At 45.1% G+C, this 20,623-nt stretch overlaps 1 protein-coding gene across 2 annotated transcripts in view; it reads right to left on the bottom strand.

The window, feature by feature from the left end:
- POC1B (POC1 centriolar protein B) overlaps nt 1–20,623 on the bottom strand; it is a 178,488-nt gene that overhangs the window by 97,961 nt on the left and 59,904 nt on the right. For both annotated transcript variants that reach the window (XM_077471074.1, XM_077471075.1), the window contains exon 9: nt 19,433–19,585. In XM_077471074.1, the coding sequence (XP_077327200.1) occupies nt 19,433–19,585 (153 nt within the window). The remainder of the gene's footprint in view (nt 1–19,432; nt 19,586–20,623) is intronic.

Below are 20,623 nucleotides of genomic sequence, written 5' to 3'. Positions count from 1 at the left end.
TTTACATATCCTGGCAGAATTTATGATTTCTTGGTCATTTTTCAGAGAATATGAATGATAACACAAAAACATTTTTTACTCATGGTTAGTGTTTGGCTGAAGCCATTTATTATCAATCAACTGTTTACTGTTTTTAACTCGTTCACACCGCCGGCTGTCAAATGACAGCCAGGCGGCGCACCTATTGTGGCATGAGGGCGTCATATGACATCCTCCCGTTTAAACAGGGAATGCGCGTGCATTCCTGTTTTCTTCGGTGGCGGCATGTCACAGAGACACCGCTCGCCACCGAAGGGGGTGAACAGCCATTGGGTATGGCTGTTTACCATGTGATTGGCCGTGATGAAGTGATGGCCGATCACAGATGGCCACACCCCCATTGTGCATGGCGCGTGCGCGCTGTCACGCTGCGCGTGCACGTCGGTGGCGGCGTGTTCCCAGGAACACTACTCATCACCAAAGCTGGTAAACAGCCATTGGCCAGCCGTTTACCCACGTGATCGGCTGTGAACGTTTCACAGCCGATCACTAAAATGTAAACAAACCAAGGTAACGAGATGTTACCGGGTTCTCCTTCTCACACACCGATCATGTGTGAGGAGGAGATTGCGGTAACATCTCGTTACCGCTTACAGTACACACCAATCACACTGATTGCCCCCCAATAAAGAGGACCTGTCACCATCCCTCATAGTACCTGTCACTCACAGTCCATCAGAGTACCCGAGTACCTGTCACAGCCCATCAGAGTACCCGAGTACCTGTCACAGCCCATCAGAGTACCCGAATACTGTCACAGCCCATTAAAGTACCCGAGTACCTGTCACAGTCCATATGAGTACCTGAGTACCTATCACCGCCCTTCAGAGTACCCAAATACCAGTCACCAGGCCATCAGAGCACCGAGTACCTGTCACAGTCCATCAGAGCACCGGAGTACCTGTCACAGTCCATCTGAGTACCCGAGGACCTGTCACAGTTCATCCGAGTACCCGAGGACCTGTCACAGTTCATCCGAGTACCCGAGGACCTGTCACAGTCCATATGAGTACCCGAGTACCTATCACCGCCCTTCAAAGTACCCAAATACCAGTCACCAGGCCATCAGAGAACCTGTCACCAGGCCATCAGAGTACCCGAGTACCTGTCACCATGCCATCAGAGTACCCAAGTACCTGTCACCAGGCCATCAGAGTACCCGAGTACCTGTCACCAGCCCATCAGAGTACCTATCCGAAGCCAATCAGAGTACCCGAGTACCTATTTGCAGCCCATGCCTCATAGAACATATACGTTGGGGTGTTTACTTTCCAAAATGGGGTCATTTTGTGGGTAATTCCACTGTCCTGGTGCTCCAGGACCTTCTAAAGTGCGATAGGTAGGATGTGTCATTTATGCTCCTAGAACGCCTGAAGGTACTACTTCAATGGTCGGCCTCTCTATGTGACCAGGCTGTGTAAAAGTCCTACACATATGGTATCTCCATACTCGAGAGGCGTAGCAGAATGTGTTTTGGGGTGTAATTTTTGCTATATATATGCTATGTGTTAGAAATATCTTATAAATTGACAGCTTTGTGTAAAAAATAAAAAATAAAATGCGTTTTCATTTTTTTCCTCATTTTCCAAAAACTTCTGGAAAAAAAATGAACCGCTCAAAAGACTCATTATGCCTTATAGATTATACGTTGGGGTGTTTGCTTTCCAAAATGGGGTAATTTTATGGGAAATTCCATTGCCCTGGTACTCCAGGGCCTTCAAAATTGTAACAGGTGGTTGAGAAATGAGATGCGTCATTTTTGTTCGTAGAACGTCTGAAGGTGCTACTTCAATGTTGGTGCTCTGTATGTGGCCAGGCTGTGTAAAAGTCTCACACATGTGGTATCGCCCATACTTGGGAAGAGTAGCAGAATGTATCTTGGGGTGTAATTTGTTGTATGCATACGGTGTGTGTGAGAAATAACTTGATAATATGACAATTTTGTAAAAAAAAAAATCTTCATTTTGCAAAGAATTGTGGGAAAAAATTGACAACTTAAAAAAACTCACCATGCTACTTACTTAATACCTTGGAATGTCTACTTTCTAAAAAGGGGTCATTTGGGGGGTATTTGTATTTTCCTGACTAGTTAGTGTCAAGAAATGAGATACACCTGATGTACTGAAGGCCTGATAAGATCAGTGATACATTTTCAGTGATTGGCACCATAGTTTGTAGACTGTATAACTTTCACAAAGACCAAATAATATACACTAATGTGTGTTATTTTTACCAAAGATATGTAGCAGTATAAATTTTGGCCAAAATTTATGAAGAAAAATGACTAATTAGCAAAAATTTATCACAAAGAAAAAGGCATTTTTTTCACAAAATTTACATTTTATTTATAGCACAAAAAATAAAAAACCCACTAGTGATTAAATACCACTAAAAGAAAGCTCTATTTGTGTGGAAAAAAGGACGAAAGTTTCATACAGGTATAGTGTTGCATGACTGAGTAATTGTCAAACTGTGAGAGCGCTGAAAGCTGAAAATTGTTCTGGTCAGGAAGGGGGTGTAAGTGCACTGCATTGAGGTGGTTAATCATAATGGCAACAGAAACTACACAAATGATCCTGATCTACAGTGTGTGTGTGTGTGCTTGTGTGTGTGTGTGTATAAAAAAGTTTTTGGACTACTGACAGACCCTTGCATATTTTTATCCAGTAATGCACTGACGTTTCTGGATTCTGAGTCATGGTAAAAGCAAAAGAACTGTCAAAAGGATCTGTGGGAAATGTAATTGAACTGAATAAAACAGGGAAGAGATATAAGCAGTGTTGAAACTCTAATCAAGATGTGGAAAATTAGGGGTTTTGTCGAAACCAAACCACGGTCAGCAGACCAACTAAAATTTCAGGCAAAACTGCCAGGGAAATTGTTTGGGATGCAAAAAAAAAAAAAAAAAAAAAAAAACACACAAATAACTTCAGGTGAAATACAGAACTCTCTAAAAGCATGTGGTGTGGCCGTTTCAAGATGCACAATAAGAAGGCACTTGAAGAAAGATGGGCTGCATGGTCGAGTCGCCAGAAGAAAGCCATTACTATGCAAATGCCACAAAGTATCCCGCTTACAATACGCCAAACAGCACAGAGACAAGCCTCAAACCTTCTGGCACAAAGTCATTTGGAGTGACGAGACCTAAATTGAGCTTGTTGGCCACAACCATAAAACACTACATTTGGAGAGGAGTCAACAAAGCCTTCCTACTGTGAAACACAGAGGTGGATCGCTGATGTTTTGGGGATGTGTGAGCTACAAAGGCACAGGAAATTTGGTCAAAATTGATGACAAGATGAATGCATTAGGTTATCAAAAAATACTGAAGGAACATTTGCATTTATCAGCCAAGAAGCTGCGCATGGGACGTACTTGGGCATGCCAACCTGACAATGATCCAAAACACAAGGCCAAGTCGACCTGTCATTGGCTACAGCAGAATAAAGCGAAGGTCCTCTGGAGTGGCCATCTCAGTCTCCTGACCTCAATATCCTTGAGCCACTCTGGGGAGATCTCAAACATGCAGTTCATGCAAGACAGCAAAAGAATTTACAGAAACTGGAGGCTTTTTTCCCAAGAGGAATGGGCAGCTTTACCATCTGAGAAGATAAAGAGCCACATCCACAAATACCACAAAAGACTTCCAGCTGTCATTGATGTTAAATAGGGGGCAATACATTAAGAACAGGGGTATATAAACTTTTGATCAGGGTCTTTTGCATAGTTTCTGTTGTGATTATGATTTAAAAAGAGTAATCACAGTTGATAATAAATGGCTTCAGCCAAACACAAACCATAAGTGAAAGAAAAGTTTTGTCTCATTTACAGGCAATGAAAAAAGACCAAGAAATCAAATTCTGCCAGGGTATGTAAACTTATGGAGCACAACTGTATATAGGAAAACAGTTCCACCTCTGGTTGTCCTGGATGTCTACCAGAGAGGAGAAAACTTCTGGATTGAAAGACCATTTGTCTTGCAACACCTGATGACTGAGGAAATCCACTAGTGTTTTTTCCATGCCTTTCAGGTGTTTTGCCAAAATCAAAGACTGAATTGAGCTCAAGCCATAGTTATGTGGTACCCTTTGTAGAGCCAGACTCCACGTACTCCCCTGCTTGCTCATTTGAGCGACCATAGTAGTATCTGAAAGAACCTTAAAATTATAGCCCTTCACATTTTCCTAAGAAACCAAAATCTTTGCCTGATTTTGCTGGAGAGGATGACCAGGCCCCAGATACATCTTCTGTGGACTCCCTATGCATAACTTCCTCCAACGCTGGTGAAATTACAGGTGCAGAGCGCGTAGGCATTACCAGAGGCTGACAAGCAGCAACTAAAGGGGTTCTAATGCCTAACTAAAAGTACAGGTCAACACTCCTTTAAAATGGTGACATTAGTTTCCTACAGGCCATGGCCAACTTATGCTTAAAGTAGATTTCCACCCAAAAGTGGAACTTCCGCCTATCTGTCTCATTCCCTCCCCTCCGGTGCCACATTTGGCACCTTTCATGGGAAGAAACAGGTATCCTTCTCAATTTTCGGAGACGGCGTCATCCCTCAGAAGTTTGGCCCCCCTCCTCCTTCCTCTGCTGTTGCTGAGCCAAATCAGAAAGTGCAGCGTGCTTCAGGTATGCACAGTAGGTAACTGGCTGTGAAGCCTCAAGGCTTCACTGCTGGTTTCTCTTAGCAGGAATGGCGACGGCAGCACCCAACAGCTGATCCGAAACACTGACATTGCAAGAACCCTGGACAGGTAAGTGTCCTAATATTAAAAGTCAGCAGCTACAGTATTTATAGTTGTTGGCTTTACATTTTTTCATGGGGGTATGGCCGGAATACCTCTTTAACCAAACTGCCAATACCGCAGTGGCAAAAAGGGTTTGCCCCAGGAAGATGCTTATTATCTGCACAAACCACGCATTTCTTTTTGAGAACAGGGCCTGGGCCGGAAACATTTAAATAAAAAGATAGCAAACTAGCCCAGCAGCTTTCTAGCCACCGTGTGCTAAATGTCCGAAGGGTGAAGTGCACTGCCAGCCTAAGCCCAACACCAAGGAGCCCCAGATAACTGCATAGCAAAATGAATGAAAAAAAAAAAACATAGGATAAGCTGGCATGTAGACACCCCAGGCTTACATGCCAAAAGCTGGCACTGGAGGAGCCTGTATCTGCAGAAGCCTGAGGGTTAAGTGCCCAATAGCCACTATGCCTGTGCCACTCTGAGGCCTAGAACCACTGCCTCCAGTGCCCTGTGATGAAGTCAGCTGCCCAGAAATGATGCTCTGTCCCTCCACAAGGAAGCCATCCATCACTGCACTAGCACCGCTAACTATCCACAGGAGAGGCAGGCTGGCAGGAGGGAGTTGCAGACACTCACCTCCACTGAAAGCAGGGGATCCACAGCCATCACCTACCTGTACAGAGGGGGTTTCATGGATGGGCACCATAGAAAAAGGTAAAGACATTGACAGCCCAGAGCAGGTTCCAGAGGTAACATGTCTGCTTCATCCAGAGGAAACAATAAAAGTTAGGCAAGAGCCTGGTGGACTGCCATTAAACTCTTAGTGATAAAAAAAATTTTTTTTTTTAAATCGGTCCCAAGAGGAGGAGCTCTACGTCTCATGGATTCTCCTGGAAGACTGTGGGAAAAAGATGGGAATGACATAGCTCTGTGGGATGAGTACATCCTAATCCTATCAGAGCATCTACTGCGTCTGCTAAGGGATCCCTGTACCTGGAGATAAACCTGCCCAATTTATTACTGAACCTGTAAGCTAGGAGGCCCACATCCAATATCTTCCACTTGCAATGCGAATCCTAGAACTTTAGGTAGGGGCTCCCACAGGTCCAGGTGATACTAGATAAATTCTATCTGCCAACTGTCCACACCTAGGATTAACAAGGTGGACAAAGCAAGAATGTGAAGTTCTTGCCAGGAAAGGATTAGATCAACCTCTCTTGCTGCGGCAGAACTCCTGATTACTCCCTGATGGTTGATATAGCTCATCATAGTGGCATTGTCTGACCGAATTCAAATGAGATGACCCTCTAGCAGGATGGTCCAAAACTGCTAGACTAAAAAGAAAAGACTCCTCTGACAACCAAGTCTTGAAAGGCTGGCATCAGTGATGAGGATCTTTCAAAAGATAGGAAGAAAGGACATTCCCAGTACAGAGCTAGATTCTTCAGCCACCAAGCTAGGACATTGACTTTAAAAAGAAGAACTGGACTATCGAAGCTATAAGTGATGAATGAAAATTAAAATATGCATACAGCATATACAGTACATAATATACTAATGCAAAATAGCTGCTGTTTTAAGGTAAACACATTCTCCATTAGATCAGCTATTACAATATGAAACAAACCTGTTACATGTGTGGTACATGGTCACACATTACAAAAATACTTAAACCACAAAACAAAAAATAGAAGTACAATAAAATTGTGGCTCTTCCAGGTCTTCAATGTGTGTTAAATGCATTTACTGCAAGAAAAAAAATACAAGTCCAATAAAATAGTAACTGTTTTTCTTAATTTGTATCAACTGGGTGCAGAAAGATCCATCACCTGACTGTGAAAACAACTCACCAGAGATGGTTGACCCTTTAATTGCAGAAAGTCACAAAAGCAAAGAATCCCAATATTTGAGATCCAGATGCAATCTGACAACTTTTTTGCTTCAAACTTTTCCTCCAGAATCCCATAATATAGTTGCTTATAATAAACAGAAGAAAATACCATAGTAGTTCTGACTTGTTCCATAGAGACAAAGTGTTGCATTATAGAGGTGTGGAGTTAAGGCTGAACTAAAGGAATTTAATAATTTTGTATTATGTGCAGGCATACTAGGGGCATGTCACCTCCTGGACTTATTTCTTTTGTTTTTATTATGGTAGCTCATGACAGGAGTACACACTCCCAGGAGAAATGCTGTATTATCCACACAGCAGCTCTGTCTGCCCCCCCTGCGCTGCCCATTCACAGAAGGTGAAAGTTCCAATAATTGTGATTTGGCAGAAGGAGGCAAAGCAGCTGCAAGCAACTTTGCAGCTACAGGAGCTGAGACCAGAAGGTCCAACATCAGAACGCCAGGAGTATGCAATAGCATTACAACCCAAAACTCCATAAAATGGTCATTGTAAATAAGAGAAAAGTCCACCAGGTGACTTGCACCTCAATGGACTTAAGTCATAGTAAACCAGCATATATTTACAAAAGTAGCTGAATTGCTGATATTCAGCTTTAAAAATAAGCAAATGGAACTAGGTTGACCGATATATCGGCCGACCGATATATGGTGGTTTTTAATTAATAGGCATCGACCGATTGTGCTGATAAAAGGGCCAATTGTAACTTCAGCGCGACTTCTGTAATAGAAGTCATTGCAAGTTAGTAAAAATCCTGTATTTTCTGCTAGAAAATCACTTGGAACCCACAAAAATGATATATATTTTTTTAGCAGAGACCCTAGGGACTAAAATAGCGGTTGTTGCAATATTTTATGTCACACGGTATTTGCGCAGTGGTCTTTCAAAGGCAATTTTTTGGGAAAAAATACACTAATGATTTAAAAAAAAAAGCTAAAACAGTATAGTTAGCCCATTTTTTTTCGTCCAAAAGTTTTGATTACCTGTTTTTGTGTATTTAATATATATGTTTTTTTTTAATCTAAATTATACATACAAGTGAACTGATTGGAGGTTTGTTTAATAAATGTTTAAATGCAAGACATTTTCTGTATCACTTTTTAAGGCTGCTTTCACACTGGAGCAGGCAGGCGTTGACCGTAAAACACTGCTAGTTTTAGCGGTGCTATTCGGCTGCTAGCGGGGTGCTTATAACCCAGCTAGCGGCCGAGGAAGGGGTTAAATGCACTCGCCAAGTGCCGCTGCCGAAACGCATTGCAGGGAGATAAAGGAAAAATAAAAATCGGCATCATATATCTGTCACCGGCCGCCGCAATTTCTAAATATCGATATCGGCCAGAGAAAAACCCATATCGGTCGACCTATAAATGGAACTGCCTCAAATGAGACTACCATTAGACCTAAGACTCTCATAAAAGCAGAGAATTAAACTCCTGATCTGAACAAGATGAATCTGAAAACAGAGTCTGAAGTTGATTTTGTGGGGGAAAAAACACTCCAGACTGCACTGTGTTTTGAACTAGACCCAGATACTTTAAATGGGTCAGTTACAGCAATAATTTCTGAAGGCTCAGGATTTATCCAAAATTGTAAAGCCTGGACAGTTGAAGCAACTCTGTACGACTGAGCCTGCTCCAACTGTTTTCTCAGAAGGTCATTCAAGAGAGTGCAGCAGGGCACTGGGGCAGAAATCTTGGTGAATACCTGATAGACCGAGGGGCAGGGCCACAAAATGATAGCGCAGGGGTCCCAAAGCAAAGGCAAGTGTCCTTAATGTTCACTCAATCTATAAAGCCTACCTGGTGAAGAGAGGCAATGATAGTCTTGGTGGATGCAATACAGATTTTCTGAGTTTGTTCAGCTCAGGTATTGGAACGGTGAACAGGTTGGAGTAAAACACTTAACATCATTCATATGACAAAACAGGGGGGGAACTTAGTGGGACTTTATATGAAACGTATGTCAATACGTCTCTAGCCCTGATTCAGTAGAAACAAAAAAAATGTAGTCACCCACTTATACTGTATATATTCAGATATTCAATGCATTTCCCCTGAAGAGTGGATTAAAGCCGCGGAACGCGTAGGTCTTAGTCGATGCATCTCATCTCCATTGGATGGTTTAACCAGTTTCATATATACAGATTTTATTTTTGTACTGTTTCTGAGATGGTCCGTGTCATCTAGGATGGGTGTTATATATACTCTACAATGTATTATCTTGATGCAGTGGTCATATTATACAATGTATCATTTATTGTTGCCAGTTTTTTTTTTTACATACGTTTGTTACATGTTGTCATTATGGACACAAACCTATGAATGGATTTTTCTAACCCGTTATGTAATCATTATTTAGCAATAAACATTGTGTTTTTATATTGACTGCTTTTCTGTTGCCTCACATACTTCATATAAAGTCCCATTTTATTTATTTTTTGTTTCTACTTAATGCTATTCCCTCACAGAACTGAGGCAAATATGCTTTGATCTAGAAGACTCTGGATAGGCTTGATGTAGATCTGCTAATCTGGGTATCCATCTGTGGCTAATAATTTGTTTGTGTGATGGAATTCACTATATAAATACATTTAAATTGCTTTCAATATATAGGATATAAAGAGACACCTTTAGAGAGTTTTGTGATTCTGTAGAGGCCATTATAAGGTTCTATTTCAGCCAAATAGGGTATCCACCTAAACAGTCTTCTATTTATTATTCTCTAGATTTCTGTGTTTGTATCCTCTTTTGGCTCCTTGGCATGGGCTGGCCTTCGTCTTAACGGTGGCCCATCGCCCTGTTGGGAATCCTGGCAGCAAATTAATATCCCCAAAAAGTCTGAGGGAAAGCAATTGTATAATTTATTTGTACACAATTAACAGCGTATGTACTTTGGACAGTTGTCGATGTATTAGTGATAATTTTGCACTGATAAGTGTTCCTGTCTAAAGGATTTTTTTCCCCAAAATGTCTCTTTCAGACTTTAGTTATATCTGTTCTCCTACAAATATGCCTCTGAAGAAGGGAATTTCTTCCTGAATTTCTTCAGGCTCATGGAGTATATGTATATACCGTATTTATCGGCATATAAAAATGCATTTTTTTCCCCTTAAAATCAGGGGGAAATCGTGGGTGTACTGTGTACTCGGCTCTGCTCACAGTCAGGCCCAGTCCCGCCTCCTAGCCTTTACAAACCCACCATTCGACTGGAGTGGTGTCCCTCATAGGACTCAGGCCAAGGGGCGGGACGGGGGGCGTTACTGGGAGTGGAGATGAGTACACTCGGCTCGGTCTATATCGGCAGTGAGAGGAGCCGAAGATCTCGGCAACAAAGGCGGTGCTAAATTTAAAATGAAAACATGCTGCAAATTTGGGGAAGGCTGTAGGTGGACAGTGCAAGGCTGCAGGTGGACAGTGTGCAAGGTTCATGGACATTTAAAATGTAAGTTTTTTTTCCTTAAACTTCCCTCCTAAACTTGGGGTGCGTGTTACGCTGATAAATATGGTAATTAAATATACAGTCTTAACAGATTGGATTATATATGTATCCATGCATTGAGATTCCGTATGGATTATTATTTTTATGTCTGTTTATATGTGGTTTTTAAAAATCGTTTTTGAATAAATATTATTTTATAATAAAAAATGTGTTCGCTTTAAAAGTACTGGGGGGTACTGTTATCCCTACATTTAGGGATTCTTCTTAAGATCTGCTATCAAGACAGAGGAAGGCTGGAGGTGAGAAACCCCAACTCTTACGCTTCATTCCCACGAGGCGGATCTGCTGCCACGGAGTCTGCCTCTGTCCGCCAGCTCAGTGGGAGATCTCCATTTATCTCAACTGAGCTGGCGGATGACAGGTCCCTCTCTCTGCTCACTATATTTCGTTACATGTCTGGGTGCAGATCCCCCACTCACATCAGGGTCCCCAGAGAGCTGCCCCCCTTACATCAGGGTCCCCAGAGAGCCGCCCCCCCTTACATCAGGGTCCCCAGAGAGCCGCCCCCCCTTACATCAGGGTCCCCAGAGAGCCGCCCCCCCCTACATCAGGGTCCCCAGAGAGCCGCCCCCCCCTACATCAGGGTCCCCAGAGAGCCGCCCCCCCTTACATCAGGGTCCCCAGAGAGCCGCCCCCCCCTTACATCAGGGTCCCCAGAGAGCCGCCCCCCCCCTTACATCAGGGTCCCCAGAGAGCCGCCCCCCCTTACATCAGGGTCCCCAGAGAGCCGCCCCCCCCCCTTACATCAGGGTCCCCAGAGAGCCGCCCCCCCTTACATCAGGGTCCCCAGAGAGCCGCCCCCCCTTACATCAGGGTCCCCAGAGAGCCGCCCCCCCTTACATCAGGGTCCCCAGAGAGCCGCCCCCCCTTACATCAGGGTCCCCAGAGAGCCGCCCCCCCCTTACATCAGGGTCCCCCGAGAGCCGTCCCCCCCTTACATCAGGGTCCCCAGAGAGCCGCCCCCCCTTACATCAGGGTCCCCAGAGAGCCGCCCCCCCTTACATCAGGGTCCCCAGAGAGCCGCCCCCCCTTACATCAGGGTCCCCAGAGAGCCGCCCCCCCTTACATCAGGGTCCCCAGAGAGCCACCCCCCCTTACATCAGGGTCCCCAGAGAGCCGCCCCCCCCCCTTACATCAGGGTCCCCCAGAGAGCCGCCCCCCCTTACATCAGGGTCCCCCAGAGAGCTGCCCCCCTCACATCAGGGTCCCCAGAGAGCCATCCCCCCCCTTACATCAGGGTCCCCAGAGAGCCACCCCCCCCCTCACATCAGGGTCCCCCAGAGAGCCGCCCCCCCTCACATCAGGGTCCCCCAGAGAGCCGCCCCCCTCACATCAGGGTCCCCCAGAGAGCCGCTCCCCTCACATCAGGGTCCCCAGAGAGCCGTCCCCCTCACATCAGGGTCCCCAGAGAGCCGTCCCCCTCACATCAGGGTCCCCAGAGATCCGCCCCCCTCACATCAGGGTGCCCAGAGATCCGCCCCCCTCCTCACATCAGGGTCCCCCAGAGAACCGCCCCCCTCACATCAGGGTCCCCCAGAGAGCCGCCCCCCTCACATCAGGGTCTCCCAGAGAGCCGCCCCCCTCACATCAGGGTCCCCAGAGAGCCGTCCCCCTCACATCAGGGTCCCCAGAGATCCGCCCCCCTCACATCAGGGTCCCCGGAGATCCGCCCCCCTCACATCAGGGTCCCCAGAGATCCGCCCTCCTCACATTAGTGCCCCCAGAGAAGCCCCCCTCACATTAGTGTCCCCAGAGGAACCCCCCTTACATCAGTGCCTCCAGAGAAGCCCCCCCTTTCATTAGGGTCCCCAGACCGCCCCTCCCCTCCAGGGGTTCCCCATGTACCCCATGTACCCGATGGGCGGCTCTATAGTGTCCACAGGTGGTGGGATCTCCATGAGGCTAGTAGTTCTCTTCCCCAGTGTATGCAGTGGAGAGGAGAGCAGCGTCTGACCAAGCATGTATCAGTAACAGTGTACAAGCAGAGCCGACTCACTTGTACACTGAAGAGTGAAACTGCTAGATGCCCGTGTCAGAGGGCACCCCCCCCCCCTCCACTGTATAGACTCAGGAAGAGAGTTCTCTTCCCCAGTGTATGCAGTGGAGAGGGGGAGCAGCGTCTGACCAAGCATGTATCAGTAACAGTGTACAAGCAGAGCCGACTCACTTGTACACTGAAGAGTGAAACTGCTAGATGCCCGTGTCAGAGGGCCCCCCCTCCATTGTATAGACTCAGGAAGAGAGTTACAAGCCCCATGGAGATCCCGCTGCCCATGGGCAACAGAGCTGCCAATCTTCACCTCCCACCTTCCCCTCACTGCATTCTAAATGGACAACCAGAGGTGCAGGAGGAGATGCCGGGTCTTGGGCCCCCTTTCCCACAGTGGCAGAATGTGCGACTGCAAGTGCGACTGCAGCGACCCCTATAGTTCCTCCACTGATTCTGACCAAGACTAGCACACACACACTCAACAAACGTGTCTATATTTACCTGCTCTGTGTAATGGAATTGCAAAGAACAGCCATAAACCACCTATTTGGGTACCCTGCCGGTGCTCCTGGCCCTCCCTACTGTCCAGTGCCCCCATGGGAAGCTGCTTCCCATGGGGGCACTTGTGTGTGCTCACATCTAAGCCCTGCTGCTGCATCCATTGACAGACAGCAGGACTTGGACCTGACCCCCGCTTCCTTGTCGCTGGCTTTGATTGACAGAACTGGGAGCCGATTGTTTCCAGAGCCCCAGCAAAGCCAGGGAGGGGAGCGAGAGAAGAGCTGCAGACGTACACAGTGCTGGATCCAAAGAGGGCTCAGGTAAGTAAAAGGGAGGGGTGAGGGGAGATGCTGACACCTAAACATTTACCTTAATACAAAGAATGCAAGGGCAAGTTCACCTTTGTACACTTTCTTCTTCTAAATGCCAGCTCCCCTATGCACCAGTATAGCATTCTTATACTTTTTTTGAAAAAATATCAAAGCTTTCCATTAAATCTATAGTCACTTTTCTTGTGCTCATCCGTGAATATCCAGATGTTTCCATGTGTAATGTCTGTCTTCCTGATCAGACTTTAGGTCATGACACAAGAAGGAGTTGACCTCATCACACACCCTGCATCTTCCACCCTCCCATTCCCAGGTGCACTTTTTTTTTTTTTTTTTAAGAAATGTAATCAGTGATCACCCTTCTCACTAAATACACAATCAGATTGCATAGTGTATGGCCATCTTTATACAAGTACATTGGAGGGAGTGGACAAACCCTCAGCTGTCAAGCCCCATTCACAACTCTGCATAGCAGGAACTTGCATTCCAACGGGTGTTTTTCTTTTTTTGTTGGGGGCGGGGGGGGGGGGGGGGGAGCATTTTCACTCGTCACACAGGGCAGCCCATCCACCTGAATGGGCTGCCCTACACACAGCAATCGCCCAAAAGAAGCGTCAGAATTTTTTTTATTTGTAGCATGGAGCTTGGTGCATTTTTTTACTGCTACACAGATGTTAATGGAGCCTTGCTGTTCTTGTGTTACCGCACCATTTTCACTTTCAGGCCCCAGTCACATCTAGCATAGTGGGAGAAGACGTTTTGTGGCTCGTTTTTCCTGTGACACGCATAGGGCAGCCTGTTGGTTATATGAAGTGTTGCCAACCATCGGTATTTTTAATGTCAACCAGTAAAAAACAAGCAATTTTCTCCTGCCTCTAAAAGTAAAAAGTTGCCAGAAAAAAAATATGGCTGTGACGCTCGCCTTGGTCCGGAGCCGGCTGAGACCATACGAGTGCCTGCTACAGTGTGATCGAGCAGCTCTCACGAAAACGGTGCCTGAGCATGTTGTGTGATGTCAGTGCAATGGAGCCAAGCAGTGCAGCCAGAGCCTCATATGCGGCTCTCCGGTATGGGAGCAAGGCAGGCTGGGACCAGGACCATCAGTGCTGTGTGGACTGGAGGAACTACTTGGCTTGGAAAGAGACTGTCACTGACTCAGGAGGGGCCGTGTTGTGGTAGTAAGATGTCATCTGTGCTGCTGCACACTGCTGTGAGAGACACTTATGTGTGTGTGCACTGCTCATTCTAATTTCTTGCCCTCCTGTCCCTGAGCTAGTTACTTACTATATCAAAAATAAAACAAAATGTTGTTTTTTGTCTTATTATCTACCTTAATTCATATTGCTAATTGCATATTGTATTTGTAGCCTAAATACTCTAATTTGCACTTAAAACTGTAATTTTGTAACTTTTGGAAACTCCAGTAAAAACTTGACTGTGCCAGTAAATTTTGGGTGGTGTGTCAGTAAATTTCAATCTGGTAGGTTGGCAACACTGGTTACTTCTGGTAGGTTGGCAACACTGGTTACTTGTGGTTAATGAGACATTTTGGCGTTTTGTAGGTTGTGCGTTTACTGTGTATTTTGCAGCATTTGCCCCTCGTTTTTTCACATGGCAAAATGTGCGTTTGCTTGTGTGTTTGGTGTGCTGTTAACAATTAATGACACTGAAAGCACAACTAGTAATTTTAGGTGTATAAACATGGCCATACACTAAATAATCTGATTGTATAGTGTATTTAGTAAGAAGGGTAATCACGGATTGATTGCATTTCATTTAAAAAATGTGAACCTGGGAGTGGGTAGGTAGATGATGCAGGGTTTGTGCTAATGAGGTCAGTTGGTCAACTCCTTCCTTTGTCATGACCTAAAGTCTAATCAGGAATAACATTACTAATGGAAACGTCTGTATTCATGGATGAGCACAAGAAAAGTAAGTGACTGTAGATTTTATGGAAAGCTTTGAAATGTTTGCAAAAAAAAGTACATGAATGATATATTGGTGCATAGGGGAGCTGGAATTTAGAAGAAAAAAAAAAAAAAGGTGTGCAAAAGGTGAACTTACCCTTTAACCACTTGCCGACCGCCGCACGCCGATGTACGTCGGCAGAATGGCACGGGCAGGCATAAGCACATACATGTACGTGATTTGCCTCCCGCGGGTCGGGGGCCCGATCGGGCCCCCGCCCGGTGCCTGCGGCGGTCGGTTTTCGTTCGGGAGCGATCCCGGACGAGGGGACGGCCATTCATTCATGGCCACCCCCTCGCGATCGCTCCCGACGAATGGAAATCCCCGGTGACATCACTTCCTCTCCTGTAATGTAAACACAGGAGAGGAAGTGATGTATTCTCTCCTCCGTGTCGGTATTTTTCGTTCCGACACGGAGGAGAGCGGATCAGTGAGTTGCACCAACACATCCCACACACAGTAGAACATGCCAGGCACACTCACACCCCCCCTTTACCCCCCGATCACCCCCCCAATTACCCCTGCCCCCCAGTCACAGTGACACCAATGTCATTTTTTTTTTTTTTTTTTTTTTTTTTGCATTGGTGTCATTTGTGACTGTAATAACTGTTAGGGCAGTTAGGGTTAGCCCCCTTTAGTTCTAATGTACCCCCCTAACCCCCCCAATAAAGGTTTAACCCCGTGATCACCCCCCGTCGCCAGTGTCACTAAGGTTGGGTTCACATTGCAGCGGTTTATGAGAACGAATGTGATTCGCACCGCACTGCAGTGCAAATCACATCCGATCTCTGTGCGATTCGAGTTCAGCCATTCGCCGCACCCGCCGCACCCGCCGCAAATTCGCACGGGACCCTTTTTTTGGCCCGCAGCAGAATCGGATCGCATGGGTGTTCACACCATGCGATCCGAGTTTGCAGATCGCACTGCGATATGCGAACTGATCTGGGGGTGTCAGTAACATTTCACTGACACTCCCAGCAGTTCGCATAGGGCAGTGTGAACTGCCGCCGGGAGGCATGCGATGCGGGAACCCGCCGCGGATTCGCAGCGTTTCCGCATCGCTCCAGTGTGAACCCAGCCTAATAAGCGATCATTTTTCTGATCGCCGTATTAGTGTCACAGGTGACGCTAGTTAGGCAGGTAGGTATTTAGGTTCGCCGCAGCTTTTTATAGCGCTAGGGACCCCCATATACTACCGCATAAAGCCCCCTGATTGCCCCCTAGTTAACCCTTTCACCAGTGATCACCATATAACTGTTACAGGTGACGCTGGTTGGTTAGTTATTTTTTTATAGTTTCAGGGCACCCGCCATTTATTACCTAATAAAGGTTTAACCCCCTGATCACCCGGCAGGTGTCATTTGTGACTAATAACTGTTAGGGCAGTTAGGGTTAGCCCCCTTTAGTTCTAAGGTACCCCCCTAACCCCCCCAATAAAGGTTTAACCCCGTGATCACCCCCCGTCGCCAGTGTCACTAAGGCTGGGTTCACATTGCAGCGGTTTATGAGAACGGATGTGATTCGCACCGCACTGCAGTGCAAATCACATCCGATCTCTGTGCGATTCGAGTTCAGCTATACAGATAGTATGGCTGAATTCGTGTCGCACCCGCCGCACCCGCCGCAAACTCGCACGGGACCCTTTTTTTGGTCCGCAGCAGAATCGGATCGCATGGGTGTTCACACCATGCGATCCAAGTTTGCAGATCGCACTGCGATATGCGAACTGATCTGGGGGTGTCATTAACATTTCACTGACACTCCCAGCAGTTCGCATAGGGCAGTGTGAACTGCCGCCGGGAGGCATGCGATGCGGGAACCCGCCGCGCATTCGTGGCGTTCCCGCATCGCTCCAGTGTGAACCCAGCCTAATAAGCGATCGTTTTTCTGATCGCTGTATTAGTGTCACAGGTGACGCTAGTTAGGCAGGTAGGTATTTAGGTTCGCCGCAGCTTTTTATAGCGCCAGGGACCCCCATATACTACCGCATAAAGCCCCCTGATTGCCCCCTAGTTAACCCTTTCACCAGTGATCACCATATAACTGTTACAGGTGACGCTGGTTGGTTAGTTATTTTTTTATAGTTTCAGGGCACCCGCCATTTATTACCTAGTCTCACTAGTGTACCCCTAAATTTAGGGGTGTCTACTTTCTAAAATGGGGTCATTTGGGGGGGGGGGGGGGTTTGTGCCATCTTGGCATTTTATGGCCTTCAAAACTGTAACGCCCTTAGAAAGCCTGAAGGCGGTGCTTGGTTTTTGGGGCCCCGTACGCGGCTAGGCTCCCAAAAAGTCCCACATATGTGGTATCCCCGTACTCAGGAGAAGCAGCAGAATTTATTTTGGGGTGTCATTTCACATATGCCCATGGCATGCGTGAGCAATATATCATTTAGTGACAACTTTGTGAAAAAAAAAAAAGTTTGTAATTTTCCCGCAACTTGTGGCAAAATATAAAATATTCCATGGACTCAACATGCCTCTCAGCAAATAGCTTGGGGTGTCTACTTTCTAAAATGGGGTCATTTGTGGGGGTTTTGTGCCATCTTGGCATTTTATGGCCTTCAAAACTGTAATAGGTAGTGAGAAGTGAACTCAAAAAATTACGCCCTTAGAAAGCCTGAAGGCGGTGCTTGGTTTTCGGGGCCCCGTACGCGGCTAGGCTCCCAAAAAGTCCCACATATGTGGTATCCCCGTACTCAGGAGAAGCAGCAGAATTTATTTTGGGGTGTCATTTCACATATGCCCATGGCATGCATGAGCAATATATCATTTAGTGACAACTTTGTGAAAAAAAAAAAAAAAAAAAAAAAGTTTGTAATTTTCCCGCAACTTGTGGCAAAATATAAAATATTCCATGGACTCAACATGCCTCTCAGCAAATAGCTTGGGGTGTCTACTTTCTAAAATGGGGTCATTTGTGGGGGTTTTGTGCCATCTTGGCATTTTATGGCCTTCAAAACTGTAATAGGTAGTGAGGCGTGAAATCAAAAATTTACGCCCTTAGAAAGCCTGAAGGCGGTGCTTGGTTTTCGGGGCCCTGTACGCGGCTAGGCTCCCAAAAAGTCCCACATATGTGGTATCCCCGTACTCAGGAGAAGCAGCAGAATTTATTTTGGGGTGTCATTTCACATACGCCCATAGCATGTGTGAGCAATATATCATTTAGTGACAACTTTGTGTAAAAAAAAAAAAAAAATTTTTTTTTTGTCATTATTCAATCGCTTGAGGCAAAAAAATAAAATATTCAATGGGCTCAACATGCCTCTTATCAATTTCCTTAGGGGGTCTACTTTCCAAAATGGGGTCATTTGGGGGGGTTTTGTACTGCCCTGTCATTTTAGCACCTCAAGAAATGAGATAGGCAGTCGTAAACTAAAAGCTGCGTAAATTCCAGAAAACGTACCTTAGTTTGTAGATGTGACAACTTTTGCGCAAACCAATAAATATACAATTATTGACTTTTTTTTTACCAAAGACATGTGGCTGAATACATTTTGGCCTAAATGTATGACTAAAATTGAGTTTATTGGATTTTTCTAATAACAAAAAGTAGAAAATATCATTTTTTTTCAAAATTTGCGGTCTTTTTACGTTTATATCGCAAAAAATAAAAATCGCAGAGGCAATCAAATACCATCAAAAGAAAGCTCTATTTGTGGGAAGAAAAGGACGCAAATTTTGTTTGGGTACAACATTGCATGACCGCGCAATTACCAGTTAAAGCAGCGCAGTGCCAAAGTGTAAAAAGACCTCTGGTCATTTACCAGCAAAATGGTCCGGTCTGAAAGTGGTTAAGGTAAAAAATGTTTAGGCTTTACAACCACTTTAAGACTGAGATCTGAATAACAAATATAAGCTAAGGTTAACACATAAAAACAAGCAAATCATTCAAATAATGTACAATAATTTAGACCCTGGTTGGCCTTTGCTTATGCCTCCTTTCAGGAGAACGTAAACTAGATAAGTAGATTCTGTTAAAGGTGTTTGTTTGGTTTGCTTAAAATATAACTGCCCATCTAATGCAGATACACTTACACTGTAGTCTCCCAGCCTTCTGATTCTAATCACATACTTACCCAACCCTGAACCAGAGACATTGCTTACTAGAGTGTACAGTCGTTTATCAGAATCTTTCCAGATGGGCACACAAATGTTGTGCATTCTCATTCAGTGATATGGAGCTTCCAATAAAAAGCCCATACTTTGGACTTACTCTCTAGCGGAATAAAGGAGAGTGCAGAGTGCATATGCTGGCCCCACATGGGAAAATTTTGATGAACAGCTGTAATCTAGTCAGTGATATCTGGATTGAGGACAGGGGAGTATAAGACTGGTCTGAGAGGGGCCAGCATATAAATATAACTGCACCAAAGGCACAGCTACAAAAAAAAAAAAAAAAAAACACACACACCCTTGCAGTAAGTACATTTCTGGGGGAGAAGCCATCTTACCTGAATAGAATGACCAGTGCTGGTATGGAAGTGCGAAGACCGTGGATAAATATCATTTAAATGAGGCGGTACTTCAGGACACAACCTTTTCTGTTGCAGTGTCACAACTTCCTTATTGCCAAACTTGTCAAAATTTGTCCTCCAGACTAAAACCTAAACAAAAAAAAAAAAAAAAAAAAAAAAAAGTATACAGTAAATATAGATAACCGTTCTTGAAGACTTCTGCAATTAAGCAAAAGGCTATATGGATCATCTTGTTTTTGAAAGAGGCTCAAGATTACATTGAAACACATGCCAGTACCAGTAATACATTATTTCTTTTACTTAAATATTTTACCCCCAACATTTGGTGTGAGAAATCTATGCCTAATCTCCCTTGTAAACAAAGAAAAAGGGAAGTAGTGATGATTTTGTCATCAGTTCCGGAGTCACCATTTTCTGTCTGGTATGGCCAGGGGACACATATAACCAAGCCGATCTGTGCTTCATTAGATGCTGTGAATGGTAAAGGAGACATTGGGGTCTATTAGACCCCTAATGTTTCCAAAGAGTAGCTGTTACCCACCCAGTGTGAAATCAACTAAAAGAAACTAAAAATTAATAATGAGTTATCCGGGAAAATAGAGCTGGGGAGAGGGACGAGGCAGGGGTGTCCATTATCGCCCCTGCTCTTTGCGTTGGCTATAGAGCCCTTGGCATGTGCAATTAGAGCAAACCGGGAGATAGTCGGTTTTGTAAGAAAAACTGGAGAGGAAAAAATCTCACTTTATGCAGACGATATCCTATTGTTTCTGGGGGATATGAGGCACTCATTACCAAGGGCAATGGGATTGGTGCAAGGGTTTGGAGGCTTCTCAGGGCTGGAGATTAATTGGGAAAAGTCGGAATGTCTCCCTCTGGACCCAATTGGTCAGCAAACGGCCCTGGGAACCCCCCAAATGCCAACAGTGGACAAGTTGAAATATCTGGGAGTAACCTTGACAAGGGATCCTAAGCAATTTATAAGTTATAATTTAGTCCCATTATTGGTTAAGTTTAAACAAAAAATTGCTATATGGAAGCGAATGCCTCTCTCGGTGGCTGGTAGATGTAATCTGATAAAAATGATATGGATGCCCCAACTTTTATACATATTGCATAATGCCCCAATATGGATTAATAGAAGTTGGTTTAATAAAATCGAGATGTTGT

This window comes from Lithobates pipiens, unplaced genomic scaffold (assembly GCF_037356315.1).
Source record: "Lithobates pipiens isolate NorthernLeopardFrog02 unplaced genomic scaffold, aLitPip1_a1.2 Scaffold_8, whole genome shotgun sequence".
NCBI classification, from domain to species: Eukaryota; Metazoa; Chordata; class Amphibia; order Anura; family Ranidae; genus Lithobates; species Lithobates pipiens.
This window is presented reverse-complemented; position numbering and strand designations above follow the sequence as displayed.